Raw genomic sequence first — 22905 nt, 5'->3', positions numbered from 1 at the left:
ACTTGGGGAGGGAGGAACCCTTATTTAAGGTTGTTACTAATGCGTGGCGGACCTGCATGTTGCGGAAAAACTCTGTGCTAACGAGTTCGAACTGCTGTTGTAGCTTGTCGAACCCAATCATGTCGCCCTTCACCCAGAGGTCACCTCTCCGAGAGATACCGATGAGGTCTCATTTATCAAAACCCTTAGAGGAGTGTAGACTGCCGAGTTGTTCCGAATCCCATAGGGGAGTCGCCAGCGTTAGCCTTCGGTCCCAACCCAGACTCCTGTTCACTGTATGCCAAATCTGACCAGAGTGCTTGGTGGGCCCAGTTAAGGGGAGTTTCCTGGGATCCGCGTACAGGGCTCTATTGTAGTTCCCGCCCGGCAGCATCCACCTATCCATGGCAAAGCCCGGATCACCCGGTGTGCGATATGTACCTTGGTTAATGGCGGCAAGGTGGGCTGCCTTATAGTATTTCTTAATATCGGGGAGACTTATACCACTAACGTACCAGTTGAGAACTAGTTTGTTGAGTGCTATTCGGGGCCTCCCTTCCCATAACAACTCCCTCTGTAAACCTTCGATTTCCTTGAAATATCTCACAGGGACCGGGTGGGGATCGTTTTGTAGGGCATAGAGGAAGCGGGGCAGTGACATAATCTTAAAGAGGGCCGCACGGCCCAGCAACGAAAGAGGGAGTGCTCTCTAGTTAGTAACATCTCGCCGCAGGCTCTGCAAGGGCGGGAGCAAATTTCTCTCATAGCGGAGCTTGGGGTCCGTGGTAACAAAGATCCCCAGGTAGCGAAACCCATCCTTCACTACTAGCACCAGACAAATCCTGGGTAGAGCCGGGGCTTCGCCACCCAGAGTGTAGAGGAGAGATTTATTCCAATTGATATACTAGCCAGAAAATCTGCCAAAGGTCGTAAAGATGTCAAAGACACATCTGAGAGACATTTTGGGGGAGGCCAAGTAGAGGAGAATATCATCCGCATAAAGCGAGATGCGATCCTCCCAATCCGCCGACCACCGCAGACCGCGTATGACTGGGTCATGACGGATCCAGGCCGCGAGCGGCTCCAGAGAGAGGGCGAAAAGCAGGGGCGACAGCAGACACCCCTGTCTGCTCCCCCCACTTAAACCGAAGGAGTCAGACTGTTGACTAGCACCTGAGCCAGAGGCTCCGAATAGAGAAGTTTAAACCATGATATAAATTCCGGTCCAAACCCCAACTTGGAGAGGACTGCGAAGAGGTAAGGCCATTCGATAGTATCAAATGCCATGGAGGCATCCAGAGACAAGATCACAGCTGTCTCCCGGATGGTGTCTACCCTTCCTAGCACTCCATGCACTCGTCACAGATTCAAGGCCGTATTGCACTGGGGCATAAAGCCTGACTGGTCTGGGTGCACCAAGTTGCTAATTACCCGCGACAGACGAGTGGCCAAAAGTTTGGCAAGAATTTTTGGCTCTACATTAAGCAGGGAGATGGGTCAGAAGGAGGTGCATTTATCTCTAGGCTTGCCCTCTTTAGGGATGACTACTATCGACGCCAGACGCTGGTCCGGCGGTAGCGATCCCACTCTCCTACTCTCTTCGAACATAGCCCGCAGATGTAGGGCGAGTTTATCGGGACTTAGTTTGTAGAGCTCGATTGGCAGTCCATTGGGACCTAGTGCCTTTCCCAGTCAGAGATTTCTGATCGCCTGTGCGACTCCGTCATTGGTGATGTCGCTGTCCAAAAAACTTTTATCGTCCTCAGAGAGGACTGGGTTTATTTATCTTGATGTTAATGGAATGGGTCTTGAAAGTCCTTTTTGGATTTTGTAGTTACAGTTTTCCTTCAAGAAGTTCTGTACTGTTGTAGAGAATGTGGTTTACATGGCATTCATTTTGCCTTTGGCCCTTCTGGATCTGGAGTTCACTTACCCTTGGGGTTAAATGCTAATGTCTGACTGTTGTCAGATGTCTTTTGATAGGATATTTTCCTATTTCCCTTAAGGCTTGGTTTTTCTCGTGCCTGAGGGGTTGGATCTTATTTACTTTCTCTGTGGTCATTGCCATGGTTTTTATAAAGAGCCCAAGCTCTTTTTCATCTAGTTCCTACACATATGTGGTCGATTAAACTCTACCCATCCTGCCCACTCTGCGAACGATCTATGATGTAGGGGTTATTCCCCTTTTCAGGACTGGTTTTATACACCGGTGGTCACTGCCTCTTACGGTGGTATGATTCAACAAACTATTTGCTCTTGTCTCGTAGGTCTTGTCTTGGCATTACCATACCATTGGGGAGTGATCGGTAGGGTGAGAGGTGTTTTCCTTTGCAAATATGGTTTATGCACCGTGTGCAGGGTTTCTCGTAGCTAGTGCTTCGTCAATTTATTTAAGGTCTTTTCCTTAAAGTCTTTGTCTGGTATTATTATACCTTTTATTGTTACTTTCTAATTTTAGTTTCTAGGATTTTTGATCTTTTTGGCACACTGTTTCAACAGCCAGTTTCTATAGTGGCTCCGCGTTCCAGCACAGAAGGTTTCACAGAAGAAACAGAGGTCCTGCTGAAAAATATCCGGATCCAGTCTGATGCCTGGGGAGAATTCAAAAGTTAAGGAATCTGTAGCTAGAGTGTGTTTATCAGATGATACGTTACCGAAGGTAAGTAACTTGTTCATCTAGGCTACCATTTGGCCATAGCAGGCTTCCTCAGCTGTTGTGTCACTGTGCTGCAAACAGAAGGTCAGTGGGCTGACCCTTGGAGTCTCTTTACTTTGGCTGAGCTCTGAAGACAACTTCTCCTAGTGCACGACACAGCAAGTACAAGCCTTCTTCTTTGCTAGCAACCCGGTGCAGCAGGTGCAGTCCACATCGTCTCTTCGTCTGGATTGTGGTGCAGCAAGGCTGCCCTTCTTCGGTCAGTCCAGTCGAGATCTGGGTGCCCTATTTATGTACAGAAAATGCCCTCAGGATAGAATGCAGTTGGTAGCCAATGGGCTACCAGGTACCCTCCCTCCTTATGCACCGTTCTACCCACTCCCAAGAATGTAGAACCCCTCTCTCGGCATCCTGAGCTACCTAGCCCAACCCAGACATGAGACTACCAAGGGGGCTACACCTCCCATGGAAAACAGGTTTGACAACAGGTTTATCCTCTCCTTCCCAGATGCCTGCTAGTCTGCCTGAACAATGGAGCTGCCTCACTCCCAAGTATTCCCCATTTTTTCTTCAAAAGTGACTTCAACTTTGATACTCGCTTTTTGGACATACACCTGTGTGACTTTCTGCAGGAGGGAGGTAACACCTTTCTCCAGTTCAGGCCCCTATTGTCTGCTTTCCTGGGAGTTGTTAGCATGTCTCCAACAGGGCAGAAAGGTTCATGTGCAACCGTTAAGGGCACAGTGGATTGAAGGCAACAAAGTGGCAAATCGGGCTCAATGTTACAAATTGTTTGATACCTTGGAGTACCAACTTTAGTTGCGCCATTCAGGACTTAGCACAGCTGAGGGGTCAGCTTATAACCCTGCACTCTTCAACAGGGTGACCATGTTATTCCACAGTAAAAACAACAGATTTGTGTTTTTACTGTCAGAACATGCAAAACACATGGTCTACCCGTGAAAAATGCTGCACTGTGCTTTAGAGCTCGGTAGGCCTGCCATAGGGGTGACTTATACGTGTATCTGAAAGAAACACGTTAGTTAGATTCCTCACCTTAGAATATCCCCAGGCGTCAGACTGGATCCGGAAGATTTTTCGTCAGCAATACCCCTTGCGCGTCGCTAGGTGTCGTCTGCGGCTCCGCATCCGTCGTCGGCGTCGTGCGCCGGGATGACGTCGTCGGAGTACTTAGACGCCGCCCTCGCGCGCTGACGTCAGTTCTTCTTTTTTCCGCGCCAGTAAGCGCAGATCCGGGGGAGCTACCCCGTTAGTCAATTTTTGACTAACTTTTTTGATCCTTTTTGATCGTGTCTCGACACCGGTGCCGGTAGGATGCCTGGGTTTAAAGCCTGTACGGACTGTAACCGATTGATGTCGGTTACCGACCATCACCGCCGGTGTCTTTACTGCTTGGGCCTCGATCACGACGCCGCGTCGTGTTCGGACTGCAAGGCCCTGACCTCGAAGGCTAGACGGGAGCGGTCCCGTAAGCGTCTCGAGATTCGCCACTCGGCTCCGCACGCCTCTCGATCCCGGTCCAGGAGGAGGTCCAAGGATCGGTCGCGGAGCCGCAGCCGACGTCACCATCGGTCGTCGGGATCCAAGTCTTCGGGTAAGTCGAAGCATTCCAAGAAGTCCAAGAGGCGACATCGCTCTTCGGACTCCCCTCGCCGGTCGCGCGACTCGGCCGAGGGTCAGGGTGGTACCACCCCCGCGGCTCCGGTGGAGCCGCAGGCGCCGCGCACGTCCCCATACCCTCCGGTCCCTGGGACTGACGCGACGCCGGCGGAAGTCAGTGCCTTCCTCTCGGCCATGAGGAACCTGGCTCCGCCGTCGGCACCCGCTGGTGTGCCTTCGGGCCCCGCGGACCCGACTGGGCTGCCTTGCCTGCCGGTGGCTCCGGCCCCGGCGCCGTTGACGGCTCCGGCCTCGACGCCGCAAGCGCCCGAGGGACCCGTTCTCGAGTCCCCGTCGACGCCGGTCGACCTCGTCACGCCTCCTCCGCCGGCGTCGACACTGGTTCAACCCCCGACGCCGACGTCGACTCCGCTCGACGCCGTGCCCCAGTTCAGTCCCGCTCCGGGCCCGGCGCCGGTTCGGCGTCGATGGATGCCGAGATCTACGCCGCTAGAGACACATTATGTCTACCGCCCGGCTCCGTTACTTTCTCCTCTATACCAGGAGTCGGATGATGGGGACAACTGGGAGGGATCTGAGGATCCTATGGCCGCTCAGGCTCAACTGTCCCAGGACTGGGCAGATGAACTGGGGGAGGCCAGTGGACTGGATACCTCGCCAGACACTGGATTCATCTCTCTTCCGACTGTGGCTTCGGAGGAGGGTGCTGCTTTCTCCGTGGTGCTGCGCAAGGCGGCCGCAGCCCTTGGGCTCGAGCTACCTGCCGTGGCTGTGAGGACAAACGTCCTCACTGAGGTGCTTCAGTCTGCAGCAAGCTCCACTGAGCCTCTGCTGCCATTCAATGAGGCCCTCACTGACGTTCTACAGGGCACTTGGTCCAAGCCCTCCACAGTTCCTCCTGTGGACAGGAACGTCGCCAGGCGCCCCTGCCCTGCTCCGGGCGACCCCAGTTTTCTGTCCCAACACCCTACCCCTGAGAGCCTGGTTATCCAGGCCTCCACCTCCCAATCCTCTTTCCCGACCGCCCCACCGGACCGGGATTCCAAGAGACTAGAGCAGTTTGGCAAGAAGCTGTTCTCCTCCCTTAGTTTGGGCCTGCGGTCTTTGAACACCGCTTGTCTCTTGGACCGTTATTCCCACTCTCTGTGGGATGCGGTGGAGGACGCGCTGCCCCTGTGTCCGGAGGAGGTCCGGACACGACTTACCCAGGCTCTGGCTGATGGGAGGGATGCCGCGCGACATGCTATAAGATGTGGGCTTGACACCACGGACTCGCTGGGTAGGGCAATTTCTACCTCAGTGGCGCTTAGACGTCACGCCTGGCTGCGGTCCACGTCATTTTCGGGTGATGTCCAGAGCTCTCTCATGGACATGCCCTTTGATGGCACTCGCCTTTTTGGCGAGAAAGCGGACAGTGCGCTGAATCGCTTTAAGGACTCCCGGGCTACGGCCAAGTCCTTGGGCCTCTCGGCCCCGCGGTCGCAAACTTCCTCCTTTCGCCCCTTTCGTGGCCAAGGAAGGGGTGCCTCCTCACGTGCGCCTAGCCACCAGCCGCAGAATCAACCTGCGCGCGGTCGCGGACGTGGTTTCCGCCGAGGCGGTTCTGGAGGACGACGAGGTCAGTCCACATCCACCCCGGCAGCATCCGCCTCAAAACCTTCCTAGTCCGAGCTTTCAGGCCCATTCCACGCCAGTGGGCGGCAGAGTTCGCCATCACCTGCTCCACTGGCGGTCCATCACATCGGAAATCGTCCGAAGGGGCTACTCCCTCCCCTTCGAGACGACCCCTCCAGCCATGCCACCGCAGCACCACCGTATCTCGGGGGATCATTTGCATCTTCTCCATGAGGAAGTTTCCGCCCTCTTGGCCAAGGGGGCCGTCGAGCGCGTTCCGAGTCCAGAAGTAGGTCGTGGTTGTTATTCCCACTACTTTCTGGTTCCCAAGAAGGGTAAAGGGGGCCTACGCCCTATCTTGGACCTCCGGAACGTCAATGCCTTCCTCCGGAAGGAAAGGTTCAAGATGTTGACCTTGGCTCAGGTTCTAGCTGCCCTAGACCCTGGAGACTGGATGGTAGCGTTGGACTTGCAGGACGCATATTTCCACATCCCCGTCCTGCCGGCCCACCGGCGTTACCTGCGGTTCACGGTGGGCCCAGAGCACTTTCAGTTTACCGTGCTCCCCTTCGGTCTCACCAGTGCCCCTCGGGTGTTCACGAAAGTGATGGCGGTGGTCGCAGCTCATCTGCGCAGATCAGGGGTTCCAGTCTTCCCCTATCTCGACGACTGGTTGTTGAAGGCGGGCTCGCCCCGGGCAGTCGTCTCCCACCTCCAGACTACGGCGGATCTCCTGCATTTGCTGGGGTTTTCCATCAACGTGCCGAAGTCACACCTGAGTCCCTCTCAGAAGCTCCTTTTCATCGGAGCGGTTCTCGATTCGGCGCAGTTCCGGGTCTATCCACCGGAACAGCGGGTCCGGGATATTCAGGCCCTGATTCCCATCTTTCGGCCTCTATCCTGGGTTTCGGTCAGGCTAGTGTTGCGACTTCTGGGGCTGATGGCCTCCTGCATCCTACTAGTGCATCACGCCAGGCGGCGCATGCGGGCTCTGCAGTGGGACCTGAAGTTTCAGTGGACCCAGCATCACGGCAACCTGTCCGACCATGTCTTGATCTCGGAGGGCACTGCACAGCAGTTGCAGTGGTGGCTCACGGACCGCGATTGGGTCATGGGCAGAAGCCTCTCCCTTCCCCAACCGGAGCATGTCGTAGTGACGGATGCGTCCCTCCTGGGATGGGGTGGCCATATGGGAGAGGCGGAGATCAGAGGCCTCTGGTCTCCGGCGGAGTCTCGTCTCCACATCAACCTGTTGGAGTTGAGAGCGATCCGGCTTGCACTGAAAGCCTTCCTTCCCTCTGTCAGGGGCAGTGTCGTGCAGGTGTTCACGGACAACACCACCGCCATGTGGTATTGCAACAAACAGGGCGGGGTGGGGTCAGGAGGCTCTGCGCCTCTGGACGTGGCTGGAACACCAGGGCGTCACCCTAGTGGTTCAACATCTGGCGGGCTCTCTGAACACCAGAGCAGACGAACTCAGCCGCCGGTGCATGATGGATCACGAATGGCGTCTGAACTCCGAAGTGGCGCAAGGTCTCTTTCAGCAGTGGGGAGAGCCTTGGTTAGATCTATTCGCCACCGAAGAGAACGCGCAATGTCAGCAGTTCTGCGCGTTGGAATTTCCAAGGCGGCACTCGCTCGGCGATGCTTTTCGTCACGAGTGGAGTTGCGGTCTGTTGTACGCCTTTCCGCCTATACCACTTCTGCCCAGAGTGCTGAAGAAGATCAGGCGCGACCGGGCCCAAGTCATCTTGGTGGCTCCGGACTGGGCACGAAGGTACTGGTATCCCGAGCTACTCAGTATGTTGACCGATCCTCCGATACGTCTGCCCCTTCGGGAGGATCTTCTGTCGCAGCAGCAGGGGACGGTCCTCCACCCGAACCTGTCCAGCCTCCACCTCCATGCGTGGAGATTGAGCGGAGGCAGTTGATGCCATTTGACTTGCCTCCTGAAGTCTGTGATATCATTCTGGCAGCCAGGTGTCCCTCCACAAAGACGGTATACGCCTGCCGGTGGAACAAATTTGTGGCATGGTGCACAGCAAAGGCTGTGGATCCCCTTTCCGCCCCTCTTTCTGAGGTTCTCCTCTTTCTTCTTTCTTTGGCCCGGCAGGGCTCTGCCCTGGGCACCCTGAAAGGTTATCTTGCTGCCATCTCTGCCTTCTTGCGGCTTCCTGATCAGCCTTCTCTTTTCAAGTCTCCTGTAGTTACACGCTTTCTAAAGGGCATTACTCACAATTTCCCTCCTGTTCCGTTTGTAATGCCTCAGTGGGACTTGAATCTTGTCTTGACATTCCTGATGTGCGCTCCCTTCGAGCCTCTTCACAATTGTCCCCTTCGTCTTCTGACTCTTAAGACTGCTTTTCTGGTAGCCATCACCTCGGCTAGACGGGTGAGTGAGCTCTAGGCTTTATCTTCAAAGCCTCCTTTTCTGTCTGTTCATCCGGACAAGGTTGTCCTTCGGCCTCGTCCCTCCTTTCTTCCGAAAGTGGTGACTCCATTTCATCTTGGGCAGTCTGTCACCTTGCCCACCTTCTTTCCGCCTCCGCATCCTTCCAAAGAGGAAGAGAGGCTCCACCGTCTGGACCCAAAACGTGTGCTCTCCTTTTATTTGGACCGCACAAAGCAGTTCCGGGTGGACGACCAACTTTTCGTTGGATACGTGGGTGCTAAGAAGGGGAAAGCTGTGCACAAACGGACCATCTCTCGGTGGGTCGTTTTGTGCATCAAAATTTGTTATTCCTTGGCAAAAAAGGACCCTCCTGCTGGGCTGCGCGCCCATTCTACTCAGGCCACTGCGGCTACTACTGCTTTGGGACGGGGTGTCCCTTTGCAGGACATCTGTCAGGCGGCAACGTGGGCTTCGCTACACACGTTTGCCAGGCATTATTGCCTTGACACCCAAGTCCGGAGGGATGGCTTCTTTGGCCGTTCTGTCCTCCAGGACTTTCTGGTGTGATCTTGGTTCGCAGACCCACCACCGGGGATGGTATTGCTTGGGTATCTATTCTAAGGTGAGGAATCTAACTAACGTGTTTCTTTCAGATGAACAAGTTACTTACCTTCGGTAACGATGTATCTGTAAGAAACATTAGTTAGTTAGATTCCTCACCGACCCACCCATCCTCCCCGTTCTGCGAACTGACATCTAGGGTTAAGGTTATCCTTTTCAGGCCCCTAGATTTTATTTTTGGCACCAGTGTCGGTCTTTGCATGGCTCTGCGTTCCTGGCGCGGAAGGCTATGTACAAGAACTGACGTCAGCGCGCGAGGGCGGCATCTAAGTACTCCGACAACGTCATCCCGGCGCACGACGCCGACGACGGACGCGGAGCCGCAGACGACGCCTAGCGACGCGCAAGGGGTATTGCTGACGAAAAATCTTCCGGATCCAGTCTGACGCCTGGGGATATTCTAAGGTGAGGAATCTAAATAACTAATGTTTCTTACAGATACATCGTTACCGAAGGTAAGTAACTTGTTCTTCAAGGGTGCAGTTGATTTTACCAAGTATTTCTAGTCGGCAATGGATTACTGGTAGATGTGTTTTACCCTGATCACCACAGGGTGGCACAACCAGTGATGCAATCCCTGGGGAGACTTTAACTTACAGACTATGCGTACCCAGGGAACCATATAATAGGAACTTACAGGTAAGTTAGCCTATGCTAATTGGGTATAGCCAATGTAACATAAACGTTTTGGGGGTCAGGGCACTGTCACTGAGTTCTTATTAGCAGGCCTCATTCACTCTCAGTTTTGTAAAAACCAGCAGCATCAGTTGAAAAACCTTGGGGAGACCATACAAAATGAGGTGTTGCCTTACACGGCAACTTTGTTGCTTGGTGTGCAGATAATTGTGTGGATCCCTAGCAGGCCAGGTTATCCTATGATTTACAGTTTGCCCTTTCCCTGGCTCAGAGGGGCTGTGCCATTGGTACTGTGAAGGACTGTATAGCCGCCTTGTCTGCTTTCCTCTATTTACCAGATCAACCATCCATGTTCAAGTCTATTTCCTCCAATTCTCTTTGTGGTTCCTCAATGAGATTTAAATTGTATGTTCATGTCTTTAATGGGGCCCCTGCACAGTTGTATCCTTTGCATGTTGACCCTAAAAACTGTGCTTTGGGTTGCTATTACAGCTCCCAGACCGGTCAATGACTTGCAGGCCTTTATCTATAACCTTCCATTCACTACCTTCTTTCCAGAAAAGTTTGTGTTGAGAACCAGGGCTGTTTTCCGTCTCAAGGTGGTCAGTCCCTGCCACCTTACCCAGTCCATTACCCTTCTGACCTTCTACCCCCAACTACATCCTACAAAGGAAGAGAAACTGTTGCATCAGTTGGATCCTAGGCGGGCAGTTAATTTCTACCAGGACCGCACCAAAGAATATCAATCAGACTATCAACTCTTTGTGGGATATTCGGGAGCCAAGAAGGGGAAGGACCTTATCCTGTGGGATCATCCTCTGCATCGGGAACAACTACACCCTTGTCAAGACGCAGCCGTCTCACGGAGTCAGGGCCCATTACGCCAGGGCTCAATCCACCACTTCTGCACTAGGTTGGGATGTCCCAATTGCAGATATCTGTAAAGCAGCGACATGGTCATCCTTTCAAAACTTTTGCAACACATTACTGCCTTGATGCGGAGGAGCACAGGGACAGACATTTTGCTAGATCTGTCTTGCAGGATTTCCTGGTCTGAAACATACATCAACCCACCTCTGGGGCAGGGTCTTGCTATGAAATCTGTTCTACAAGTAAGGAATCTTCAGGTAGAATTATCCATCAAGAAGCAAAAGTTACATACGTAATGATCTTTCTAATGGTTACCCTGTCTACCTGCAGATTTCCCACTGACTGGCCCGTCTTCCGTTTGGTGGATCACTTATAGAGATAGTTAAGAATACTCCATCTCTATTTATTCATTGGTACTGCAATTCTTCGTCTATATCAGCATACATTTTTACCTCAAAGGCTGGGAATACATGAAGGGTAACTGATGTTGTAATACCGGGGCAGGTGCTTTATGGCCTTAATGTCATCACATGATGTCACTTCTGGTGCTTCTGAATGCAGCACCCCCTACCTGCGAATTTTTTCATCAGGATGCCTAGGGATTGTTCTACTGGTGAGGAACCTGCCTGTAGATAGAGTATCCAGCAGAAAGATCATTACCACACGTAAGTAACTTTTTTTCCCAGAGCAGAACATGTATTTTACCAGATCTGAAAGAAACACGTAGTGATAGATTCCTTACCTTAGAATTACCCCCAGGCGTCACACTGGATCCAGAAAGTTTTCGTCAGCAGTACCCCTGCGCGTCTGTAGGTGTCGTCGTGCGGCTCTGCGTGCGTCTTTGTAGTTTTCGCCACCGAGATGACGTCGCTGGAGCTACTTAGACACGCCCAATGACTGGGGGTCCTGTCCTTCCATCGCCGACAGCTCCAGCCCCGGCGTCGCCGGCAGCTCTGGCCTGGGCGTCGCCGGCAGCTCTGGCCCCAGCACCTCAGGACCCCTGGGATCCGAGTTCAGACCCCGGTCAACGCCAGTTGACCTTGTCACACCTCCACCGACGGCGACCCCACTAGCACCACCTCCGATGTTGCCCGTTCCTCGGGACGACGTCGTCCCCAGTTTCAGCCCTGAACTGAACACAGTGCCGGATCGACGCCGTTCGGCGCCGATGGGGCCATTTTTCCCCATGTCTGTCCTCCTTATTTTCAGCCTGTTTTGCAGACTTGGGAGAAAGGGGAGGACTGGGAGGGGTCTGAGGACCCTCTCACACAGCAGTGTGATTATGATCCGGACTGGGCAGAGGCTTTGGGGGATGCCAGTGGTCTTGACACCTCACCTGACCTTGGCATGCTGTCTCCTCCTACTGTGGCTACGGAGGAGGGAGCCAGTTACGCAGTGGTAGTACGTAGGGCAGCCGAGGCCCTCCTCCTGACAGAAGCGCTTCAGCCGGCTTCAACCTCTTCGGAGCCCTTGCTGCCTTTTAATGACACACTTTCTGATGTCCTTTTGGGCAGGTCCAGGTCCAACACAGGGGCTCCTGTGGACAGGAACGATCGCCTGGCTCCGGGTGACCCCCTCTTTCTCTCCCAACACCCCACTCCCGAGAGCTTGGTTATCCAAGCCTCTGCTTCCAAGAGCGCGTTACCTACCGCACCTCCAGATAGGGAATCCAAGAAGCTGGAACAGCTTGGCAAGAAGCTGTTTTCATCTGCCAGCTTAGGGCTGCGGTGGGTGAACACCGCATGCCTCTTCGGCCGTTATTCCCACTCTCTGTGGGGTACGGTTGTGCAGGTGCTGCCCAACTGTCCGGAGGAGGCACGGACAGTATTCTCCCAAGCTATAGCAGCTGACAGAGACGCAGCAAAGTTCACCATTCGTTGTGGGCTTGATACCACCGGCTCGCTGGGCAGGGCGATTTCCACGACGGTGGTGCTCCGGTGCCACGCCTGGCTGAGAACAACTGGCTTCTCAGGGGATGTCCAGAACACCTTGATGAATATGCCCCTTGATGGCATTTGCCTTTTTGGCAATAAGGCGGATAGTGCGTTGGAGCGGTTTAAGGACTCGCTGGCTACGGCCAATTCCTTGGACCTGTCAGCCACTCGCCCTCCTCCACCTCCCGCTTTTCGCTCCTTTTGTGGCCACGGAAGGAGTGCCCCAACACGTTCATTCCAGAGCCACAGGCCTGCGCAGCAGCATTTTCAGCGCGGCCACGGACGTGGGAACCGTCGAGGCGGTTCTGGGGGCCAGCAGGCGGATCAGTCCACCTCCACCCCCGCAGCATCCACTGCAAAGCCTTCCTAGTCCGACCTTTCAGGCCCATCAAAAGCCAGTGGGCGGCAGAATTCGCCATCATCTCCGCCACTGGTGCAACATCACATCGGACAAGTGGGTGCTGCAAATTGTCCGAAGGGGCTACTCCCTCCCCTTCGAGACTCCCCTTCCAGCCATGCCACCCCAATACCACCGCATGTCGGGGGACCTTCTTGCGCTTTTTCAGCAGGAAGTCATGGCCCTCTTGGCCAAGGGGGGAATCGAGCTCGTCCCTGGGCCTGAAGTAGGTTGTGGTTGTGATTCCCATTACTTTCTGGTCCCCAAGAAGGACAAGAGTCTGCGTCCTATCTTAGACCTTCAGAACGTCAATCGCTTCCTCCGGAAGGAGAAGTTCAAGATGCTCACACTTGCTCAGGTCTTGTCTGCCCTAGACCAGCAAGATTGGATGGTAGCGTTGGACTTGCAGGGCGCTTATGTGAGAAGGTGGCCTGATATATGCTGCCCATTAGTTCTAGTGGGCACCTTGTATCAGTCCAAACAACCTCTTATGGTGATAGGTTAAAGACAACCTTTATTGAAAGCTATCCTAGTGGTAGCTATGGAGAGCAGCCTTCAGGCTAAGTCTTGAAGGAATGTAAAGCAGCTTGCTTTACCAGTCTATAATCTCTTGAATGATCAAATGAAAGGACAACCACACCAGGTATATATTTAAAATATATGTATTTAGGTTAACACACACCCCTCTAGTCTCTTTATGAGACTGGAGTTTGAAGTACTTAAGTTACAAGATAGCAATCATCAGTAATAGCACAAATAAACGTTTGGGCCCTAGGGGCGTACCAAACCATATGCCAAAAAAGTGGTATAAGAACATCGACTGAACTAGACACAAGGCCTAGAGTCTGTAGAATCGCTGGGACCCCAAGGAACCACCCAAGGTAGTGACACAGGGTACCCATGGGGACTGTATGCAGTGTGAGAACACAACTGCGGGTTCCCGTTATCTTCTATGGGCAATGTCGCGGTTGGAAATTTAAAGATTAGGGACACTTGTAATCGAGTCAGGACCAAACCCATTTGGACTTAAGAAGTACTAGGGCTAGCACCCACGGGAGCACCGGAGTACTCGAGTTACCTCACCCAGGGAAGCCGGGTGCATAGGTGTCTTTTGGTGTCGGGTCGCGTCGTCGATTACAATTGAAGCCTGCAAAGAACTGCTGCTGCCGTGAAGAGGAAAAGTGTCCGAAGAGATCCAAGCCTGGATCTAGGATGGAAGGAACCTGAAAGCAGAAGGGACAGAGTCTGGGTCACTAGCCAGTGACCAAGGGCAGGATGGACCAATGCCCACAGATGTCGGGTGCTTCAGGTGAGTTGATGGGTGTCTTGACTCTTCAGCCACGAGGTCCAGGAGGCGTCAACGAAGTCCACGAGCCAGATTCGAGCTGTACCACAAAGTCTGTTGAGTGCTGCGGTGTCGGCGACCAGAATGGACCCAACAAGCCTTGGCAACGGCAAGTCACAGGAATTCAGAGAAAGGACTGAGGTGCAAACCAGCAAGGTCTGAGGGACTCACCCAGCCAGGGTAAATAAGGGCACGTCTGCAGCAACCAGGAAAGCCCAAGCAGAAAAGGAGTTGCCTTTGTGGGGACCTGCTAGCAAACGGGCTAGTGATCCCGAAGGAGCCTCAAGCGGTCGCACTTGAAACTGGCCCACGGGTCAGTCGTGGAGTGGAGGCCAGCAATCTTCGGTGCAGGAGGTGCTCAAGGCTGGGGCTACTTGGAGCCCAAAGCACAACTTCGAGGAAGCCCAAGAAGATGTTGTTGCTGCAAAAGATCACGGTGTCCAGGGGTCACGGTTCCACGTCACCCACGATAGCCACGGGCCTCAGCTTTGCTGTAGACTCAGGGTAGCCTCGGGGAAGTCTGGAAATCTACCTCTGGTGATGCAAAGACTTCGGCGTCTGGTGGGAGCTTCAGCGATGCAGACCGGTCAGTTGCTTCTTTTGTGCCTGCCAAGAAGGGGAGTCACTCCTTGGCCCCAAGGGAGATTTCTTCTGTCTTCTAGTTGTGATAGAAAGTCGAAGGTCCGGGATATATGTAGCAGAGGTTCGTCCAGGATAATCTAAAGTCCTAGGGACTGGATTCCTATACTTATAGTAAGTTTAGGTGATGGACTAACTCTAAGGCCCCACCTATGGGTGGGCTTGGAAAGAGAGGTGGTTACACCCATTTCCTTTGTCCAGTTTTGCGCCAGAGCAGGGGCAGGTAGCCCCTGCAACCGGTTTGAACTGGACTATGCACAGGGACACCAAACGTGCCCCCAGTGCAGGACTTCGAAGCACCAGAGTGCTCACGCTCAGCCCCAATACACATCTGCCTGTAAGGGGTGCAAGCACAGACTTTCCCAGGCTGCAGTAGCAGACCTGTGGTGCCATTTTGGAGTACTTCCCAGGGGTGGCTTAATATATATTGCAGCCCTGGTAGGCCTCTGAGGTACCTATGCCCTAGGTACATAGAGTACCATATACTAGGGGCTTATAAGGCACTCCAGAATCCAATTAGATATGTACCTAATGTACATGCAAACCATTTTACAGAGAAAGCAGATAGACTGGGGCCCTGAATAGCAGGATCCCTGTCCAATTAAGTCATAAACCAGCAAAACACCAGGAAAAAAGTGGGGGCAACCATATAGTTAGATTCCACCTTCCTACACTTCCCCTCCCCCTTTTTTTATAATTAGTTAACCAGCACTATTGACCACGAGCTAGTTCATTGGGGTATTTTTTGTGATTTAAATTCTGCCTACGGATTTCATACTCCAACTGAGAACCCTCTCAAACCCTTCAGGTACGGGGAGATTTCCCCAACACCTTATTGTGTATATATATATACCCACTCCAGACGTCTTATGGAGTATGTGAGTAAGGGTCTCCGAGAAAAGCACTACTGAGTTACTCAGTATCTAGCGTTAAATTAGTGTCTTACCAAACATTGGGCGCCATGTAGTGTAGTTCCTATTTCCCTAATAGGCACTGCGCATTGGAATAATATACCCTATAGATTTGGCATTGGACTGAGGTCAGTATGTCCCTATCGAGTATATTAAACTTAATTAATTTGTGCCAGCTAACTCAGAGGTCACTAGAAACTCCTTGTAAACAAGAAGGGAGTAGTTTCTGGCAACTGCATAAACATGACAACTTTGTTTCCCTTTAGAATCGGAACACTCTCAGAATCGTGGAAACAATAGATAAAAGTTTCACTCAGCTAACCGCACCTGCTTAGTTTCTTCAGAGTTACACAGAAAGAATAGACAGGCGTTTCATTAAAAGGATTTATTGAACAGTCTTGTTTCTCGTGTAAGAGAAATGAGCTGTTACAATCACAAGACAGTATGCGAGATATATTATGTACAGCGTAAGGAGTAGAAAGAAATAATACTGCGCTAGCATTATCTTTTAGCTATGATACATATATTCATATACATAAATAACATAAGCTAAAAATGCGAGTACTCATGAGATGCTTCTCTAACTAGTTCTACCCCAGTGTACCTAACCTAAGTGGAGTACAAGGTAAGAAGTAGGTGCTGTATGCTATAGTCTGGTATACCATAGTATGGTATGCTAAGTCTGATATGCCAAGAGCCCCACTAGGTTCTAGTCAGCTCCATACCTTCAGAATGAGAGAGGTGGGAATCTCTTTCCGGGTCTCGAACTCTAACACCCCGTGAAGGGAGTCAGAACACTGAAAGCTGGATTCTCTGCGAGCAGGGATGACAGCGTCTCTTGTCAGTGCGTCAGGCCGGGACACGGGCTACTCTAAAGTCGAGGTCTCCTCCTACTTGCTTGGGCAAGGGAAGGTATATTTATACCTGGTAGGTGCCTTGGAATGTTAGCATTGACGTAAAGTCGGGCAGAGGAAGACTTCAGGAATGAACCCTTAAGGAATAGCGGTTCATGCATAATAAATGATTTCTCGGAGAAATCAATAATCCTGTGCTAAGGGAAACTTCCAAGAGCTTAAGGGTCTGGTTTCTAAGAACTCGTTGTGATGTTGGGGTGGACGGATGTAGGTGACCATGCCTGTATTTGGATAGCATGGCTAATGCCTAAATAAGGACTGGAATCTTATGCCTATATAAGGGCAATGCGAATTGTGCCTATATAAGTACATGTTTCATGAAAACCTATAAACGGACACCTAAAGCGGAATACAATAGCAGGACAGGCAGAAAATGAGTAAGATTATGAGGTGTGTCCCGCATAGGCCAGCAGAACCCCTAAGGTGGAATAGCTGATGTGGACACCACCATTTCAGATTCCTCTATCCTTTTTTGGACAGAATTTGCCTCTTAGGGTCAGCGTTATGACCACTTCCCACAGAAAGTGGCCATATAGAGGGTATAGACACTCCAAAGGTAATCAGCCTTTTGGCTACTACCTGTCACTCTACTTAGTACCCTTAAATTAAGTATTAAGGTGGCACCCTTGAACCCAAGAACTCAGATTTGTTGGATCAAGAGAAGAAGGATGAAGAAGAGTCCCTGTCTGGAGAGAACTACAGAAGAAGCTGTGAACTTCTGACACAAAACCCTGCCTACTCGCAACTCTCTCGACCATCGAGACAGAGTGACTCGTCCTGCAAGCTGGTGATATACTGCAGCCTTTGGTATCCTGCCAGCACTTCGAAAATCGCCTACAGTCTGCCTTGGAGTAGAGGAGCTACTCCCCACCAGTTCACAGGCCCCGACAAGCAGAGTCCGGTCCACCACCTTGCAATTCACCGACCAATCTCGCAGATGACCAGGAAGAGATACCCATGCTCTGGAATGTCAGACCTGTCTCCCCACTTAGTGTGAAGAAACCAGGATCCACCGGATCCGTGCAGCTGCAATCCACGGGGTACTGGACACCTTGCACCAAACACCAACAATGAGAGTCCAGACCCGATTCCCACTGCACCATGGCAAAGCAGTCGTTGAGGGACAGCAGCCTCACTGAGACCCACTTTGTTAGTGGCCCAGCTGTCCTGATTTTGCCTCTGCCAGCTGTTTGTACCTAACTGCGAGTATCAACTTTGCACACCCAACACAGCTGACCTAGCCACTCTGCACCCGAGACGCCCGGCCTGGGTACCGAAGAACCGGCTGTGCCCCCTTGCTCCAAGACCCCATGCGACCCGCCCCCCCCATTTGGGAAATATCTGACTTGCCCCCAAGACCCCCTGTGCTGCCGGTTTCTAGGTATCCCCCATTCTCTGTAGCGCACAGCTACCAACCTCACCAGAACCCTGCTCCTAGCTAAAACTTGGGCAGTTCCTGGCAAACTGCTTGTAGTATTTTGGACCTTTGCCCACCACTCTCCGAATCCCAGAAAGTGAACCCCTGAAACCGACTGTACTTACCATTATGCATATATGACTTTTTCTTCCATAGTATTGTATTGTGCATAGTGGCGAACGACTTTGAAACATTTACTTACCTGTTGAGATTGATAACAAAAACAGTGCTTACTTTTGAACTAAGTTCTTGATTTTACAACATATATAAAAAGAAGTGTTATTTTTCTGATTTGGTCTCGGATTTATTCTTTGAGTGTGTCTCACTTATTGCCTCTGTGAGTACAATAAATGCTTAGCACTACCCTCTGATAAGCCTAACTGCTCATGTTCTTTAGCCGATGTAAGCCAATTCGGGATCCACCGGACTCTACACAGTGCACTTCGTTTTAGTGCTCTATATAGAAAGCCAGCTTCCTACAGTCACTCTCTGGCACTTTATATTTCTTTTTGTGAGGCTTTAGAAGAAACACTGTTCAGGAGAACATTTTGCAGGTGAGCAGCTTGGTTTTTGTGGGCCCTTGCCTATTTTAGCATATGCACAGAGGTGAAAATGCTCCGTATGTATTAATCTTTGAACATTTTAAAGATACCTGACACCATTTTAAAATCCATCTGTATGTAACAACAGATACTTCGACGATTTTTCTAGTGCTGATGGAATTACCAAAAGCGAAAAAACCAAATAAAATGAAGTGCTTATTTTAATTAATTTTGGCATTCCAATGTCTCAGTCTACTTTGAAACTGTGCAAATGTAGAAACAAATTTATTTCAGTGTTGAGAATATGGCCATTGTAACATATGAAAATCCATATGAAGACAAAACAACATTAAAGTAAAAAATATTTTACAACATTTTTGTCTAGAATCGTTCCAGAAAAATGGATCATTTTGCGAAACAATCTTTGCAATCAACTCAGCAACATATGACCTCAATGAGCTTTCAGATTCGAGAATGCAGGTTTGTCATACGCACATTTTTCTGATCTTAAAAATGTGTTTCATGCATTCCTGTTTAATTAACCTTGTATCGTTTTGGGTGCATGCTGTGAAACATTGTGTTTGGAAAGCTATTCTCTATGTAGAAACAAGATATATTGCTGCTAGGCCTATATACTATATTTTGCTTTGTGTGATGCATACATATTCAGTCGGCTGTATAAAGATGCAAAGGGGCGAATCTCCTTGCTTTGCTGGGGTTCTAGGAATGATGTACCTGAGGGACAAACTAAGGTTACATGTCCCCATAACACCTTGCATCCTCACTGCTCTAAAAGAATATTTAAGTTCACTCCAAAGATCATTTTCAGAACGTGCGATCTTTGGGGTATCAGAGTGGTTAGCAAGAATCTGTTCATCTCTAAGAGATTAAACATTGCACTGCAGCAACGAGGAGGTGTCACTATCTTGGAGATTCGGTCAATGCCTATGAGCTCCTCCTCGGCACAGATAGCAGGCAATCAACCATAGGTGGTCCTGTGACACCTGTGAGCGTTGGCATCGCAGTTATTAGTGGTGACAGGCCATTACCAGGTGCGATACAGTGTGCACCCTTCCTTAAATTTCGGGAGGCTAAACCTGCCAGAGTTCAACATGAGTAAAAGGTCAAATGTTTAAGGGAACATGGGGATTTTAGTACTTTGAGTACCAAAATCCTCACGGTAGTGCCCAAAAAGTCAGAATAGGTGATAATTAGCGCACCTGATCATTTCCGAACACCTTTTGTCAGATTTTTACTAAGTTTGATAAATATTGCATCAGACAGGACCTACTCGTAATCAAGCTCTTAGTAGGGCAAATTCGCAATGTGTATACATGTGCAATCCATGGACCCTGAATATGAGTGACACACTAAATTTCAATCTCTGCCTAAATAGGCGTTCGGACAGTGATCAGAATTATGAGTAATACGGTAAATTCTTCATCCTCAGCAGTATCCACAGAAACCTGCTGAAATTTACAGTGGGAAATACGGGTAAAGATCTGATACATGTGGATAAAAATGCTATAAGTAGCTTTTCCCACTTGTATTTCCCTTTTTTCCGAATGTCAGCTCCATCTATGAGATATTTACTGCACCTGGGTATCAATATTTATTAGAAGCTGTAAATACTTCATTCCATACCTACACACTCACAGCTTCAGCAAGATAAATTGGCATGAGTGCTTTGGAATGCTTTTAAAAACACCACCATAGCAACAAAGCAACAATTTCAAAGGATACTCGATAAAAGATTGATGTTTCTCAAGTTGGCTACAGCATGCTGAAGTAGAGTTAAGAGACCAGTTTCGATCCGGAGCTCTGAACAATAATTTCTTCTCAGAAAAATGCAGTTTACTATCTACAATCAGCATAATTCATTGAACTAAGAAGACAGTAAGCGTTTGATATAAAATACTGCTATGTAAGTTTGAGGCATCCTGACCTTTGACAACATCTTGTCCCAATTATGGTGATCTGCTGTTTGCTCCACGAAATAGAAAATTCGAATCAGTTTTTCAGTGAACTGCAAAAGTAAAATAATAATGTACAACAACATTAATTTTAAGAACTGCTAGTTCTGAGCACTGATATCATCTTTGCCACAGAAGTGGTTAAATGTGCTTGTGTCCTCTCAGGCGTGTGCCCTTCTGCTGTTGCCATTGTTGCTGCCCAGAACCATCAGCATCACCATTCAGCACTACGGAAACTGGGATGACTAAGCAGTCCATCGTGAGTGTGGAAACGAAAGGGCTCATTTAGTTTGTCAGAGAGGGTACTCTGCCACAATGGTGGCAAAGTAACCTTTCTACTATACTTTTGGTCCACTCTCCCAATTTAGAGGTGAGTGGACCGTCAGGTTTACTCCGACGGAGTAAAATGTATTCTGTCAGCTTAAATATTCCTCCAACGGCTTGAGGGAGTAGGGGCAGTCAAAGGTAAGCAATCTGATTGGCCCCCTTTTTAGAGAAGGCAACTAGATGGCTTTTATTTACTGTTCGTCACTGCTAGGTATAACCTAGTAGTGTGGGACAATAGAAAACTGACCCCACACCGTATGGGAAAGAACTCCCATGGTGTGGGTGTCATTATTATTTTTTTTCAAACAAACTCCCTATGACAGTGTATCAATTGTAGGAGGCTGGCTTAGTATATGGTGTACACTCTAAGGAGTGATGCACCTTGTACTAGTCCAGGTAACCCTTATGGTGAATTTAGTGGTCTTTGATAACCATAGAACGCTCTCAAAGTTGTAGCTGTGGAGAGCATTCTTCAGGTTTATCTTGAAAGAGTGTAAAGCAGCTTGTTTTACCACATATAATCAACAGTGTATATTAGATGAAAAAGACCCACACAGTGTTTATAAAAAATAAGTCTATTTATTACACAACACAATCACTAACACATCTCCTAGCTGGAGATATCAATAGCACACATGAAAAAACTTCAAAGGAATCAGGTAAGTAGCACAAATATACACTGGTCTCCAGGGGGAGACCAAACCATATACTAAGAAAGTGGAATGCAAACTCCAAGGAAGGACGGGACTTGGACCAGACAATTCAGAGGAGCTGGGAGAACAAGCAACCACCCAAGGTAAGTACCTAGGAACCCCACAGAGGCTATGTGCAGAGTGGAAACACAGCTGCTTGCCCAATGGAAGTCTATGGAGAAGTCACAGTTGCAGTTTTAAAGAAGAAGGACCCTTCCCAGAGGACCCTGGAGAAACCCTTTTGGGAACGGAAGGTTGGAGAGCCACCCCACACCTGGATGCTCCAGGAACCAAGTTACCTGCACCAAGGAACCGGGTGCATAGGGGTGAAGTGACGTAGGAACCTGCCGTAGACGACAATGGAAGACTTTAGAAAAAAGGCCTCTTGAGAAGTCTCTAAGGGGGCAGAGTCTATGCCACTCAGAGGTGACCAGGAAGCACGGAAGCACAATGCCCACCCTTGACAGGGTGCTCCGGAGAGTTCATGAGGACCTTGCCACTGCAAATTTGGGGACTAAGTGACACTGAGGAAGATCAGAAGCCATGCACGAGTTACCCCACGTCGGATGTCGGTGCCTAGGTGGTCGCTGTCCGGCAGGAGAACCAACAAGCCTTGGTAGCCTCAACTGATGTGGAGAACAAAAAGATGCCATGACTCACCAAGTGTAGGGAAGTCAGAGCAGGCCTGGAGCAAGCAGGGGAGCCCACCAAAGCAGAATAAGATCCTCGAGACGACCCACAGGCCGAAGGCACAGGAGTCGCAAGAGGACCTCAGGCAGCTCACCAAAGATGGAGACCCACAGTACAAAGGATGCAGTGAGGATGCTGATCTTCAAGGGATGAGTTGCTGGAGGTTGGAGCTTCTTGTAGCCCGAAGACCTCTGGAGTGAAGAGCCAACAAGCCTTGGCAATGGCAAGTCAATGCGGTGAACAGGGGTTTGGTCCCAGCAGCTCCGACAAGGGTTACTGTCTACAATTGCTGGAAAGACAGGTCAGGTCTCTGGAGAGCCACAGAACCACTACCTGTTTTGCTGAGCCTTGGGAAGTCCATAGGGCGACAGGAGAAGCAGACCAGTCAGCTTCGTTGCAGTGCCTGCAGATGCAGGGGAGTGACCCCTTCACTCCAAGGGAGATTTCTTCAAATGTCCTTGATGCCCACAGGTCTTCTGGAGAACCTTAGTGAAACACAGACAAGGAAGAACACTTGAAGGACAGTGAGACCAGGAGCAGCTGGAGTCTTCCTTGATGCAGTCTTGGTTCCAGTCGAAGTCCAATGAAGTTGAAGTGTCCAGATGGTCAAAGAGTATCTTGGTTCCAGAGGTGAGTCTTGTTCTACAATGAATCTGAGGACCCGCCCACAGGGGAGATCTTAAATACCCATGGAAAAGGGTTGAAACAACTCAGG

At 50.4% G+C, this 22905-nt stretch overlaps 1 protein-coding gene across 1 annotated transcript in view; it reads left to right on the top strand.

Moving 5' to 3' along the window:
* SYCP2 (synaptonemal complex protein 2) overlaps positions 1-22905 on the top strand; it is a 4998961-nt gene that overhangs the window by 4332897 nt on the left and 643159 nt on the right. The window contains exon 40 of the mRNA XM_085615168.1: positions 18894-18988. Within this exon, the coding sequence (XP_085471294.1) occupies positions 18894-18988 (95 nt within the window). The remainder of the gene's footprint in view (positions 1-18893; positions 18989-22905) is intronic.

The sequence above is a fragment of the Triturus cristatus genome, chromosome 7 (genome assembly GCF_964204655.1).
Source record: "Triturus cristatus chromosome 7, aTriCri1.1, whole genome shotgun sequence".
Taxonomy (NCBI): domain Eukaryota; kingdom Metazoa; phylum Chordata; class Amphibia; order Caudata; family Salamandridae; genus Triturus; species Triturus cristatus.
This window is presented reverse-complemented; position numbering and strand designations above follow the sequence as displayed.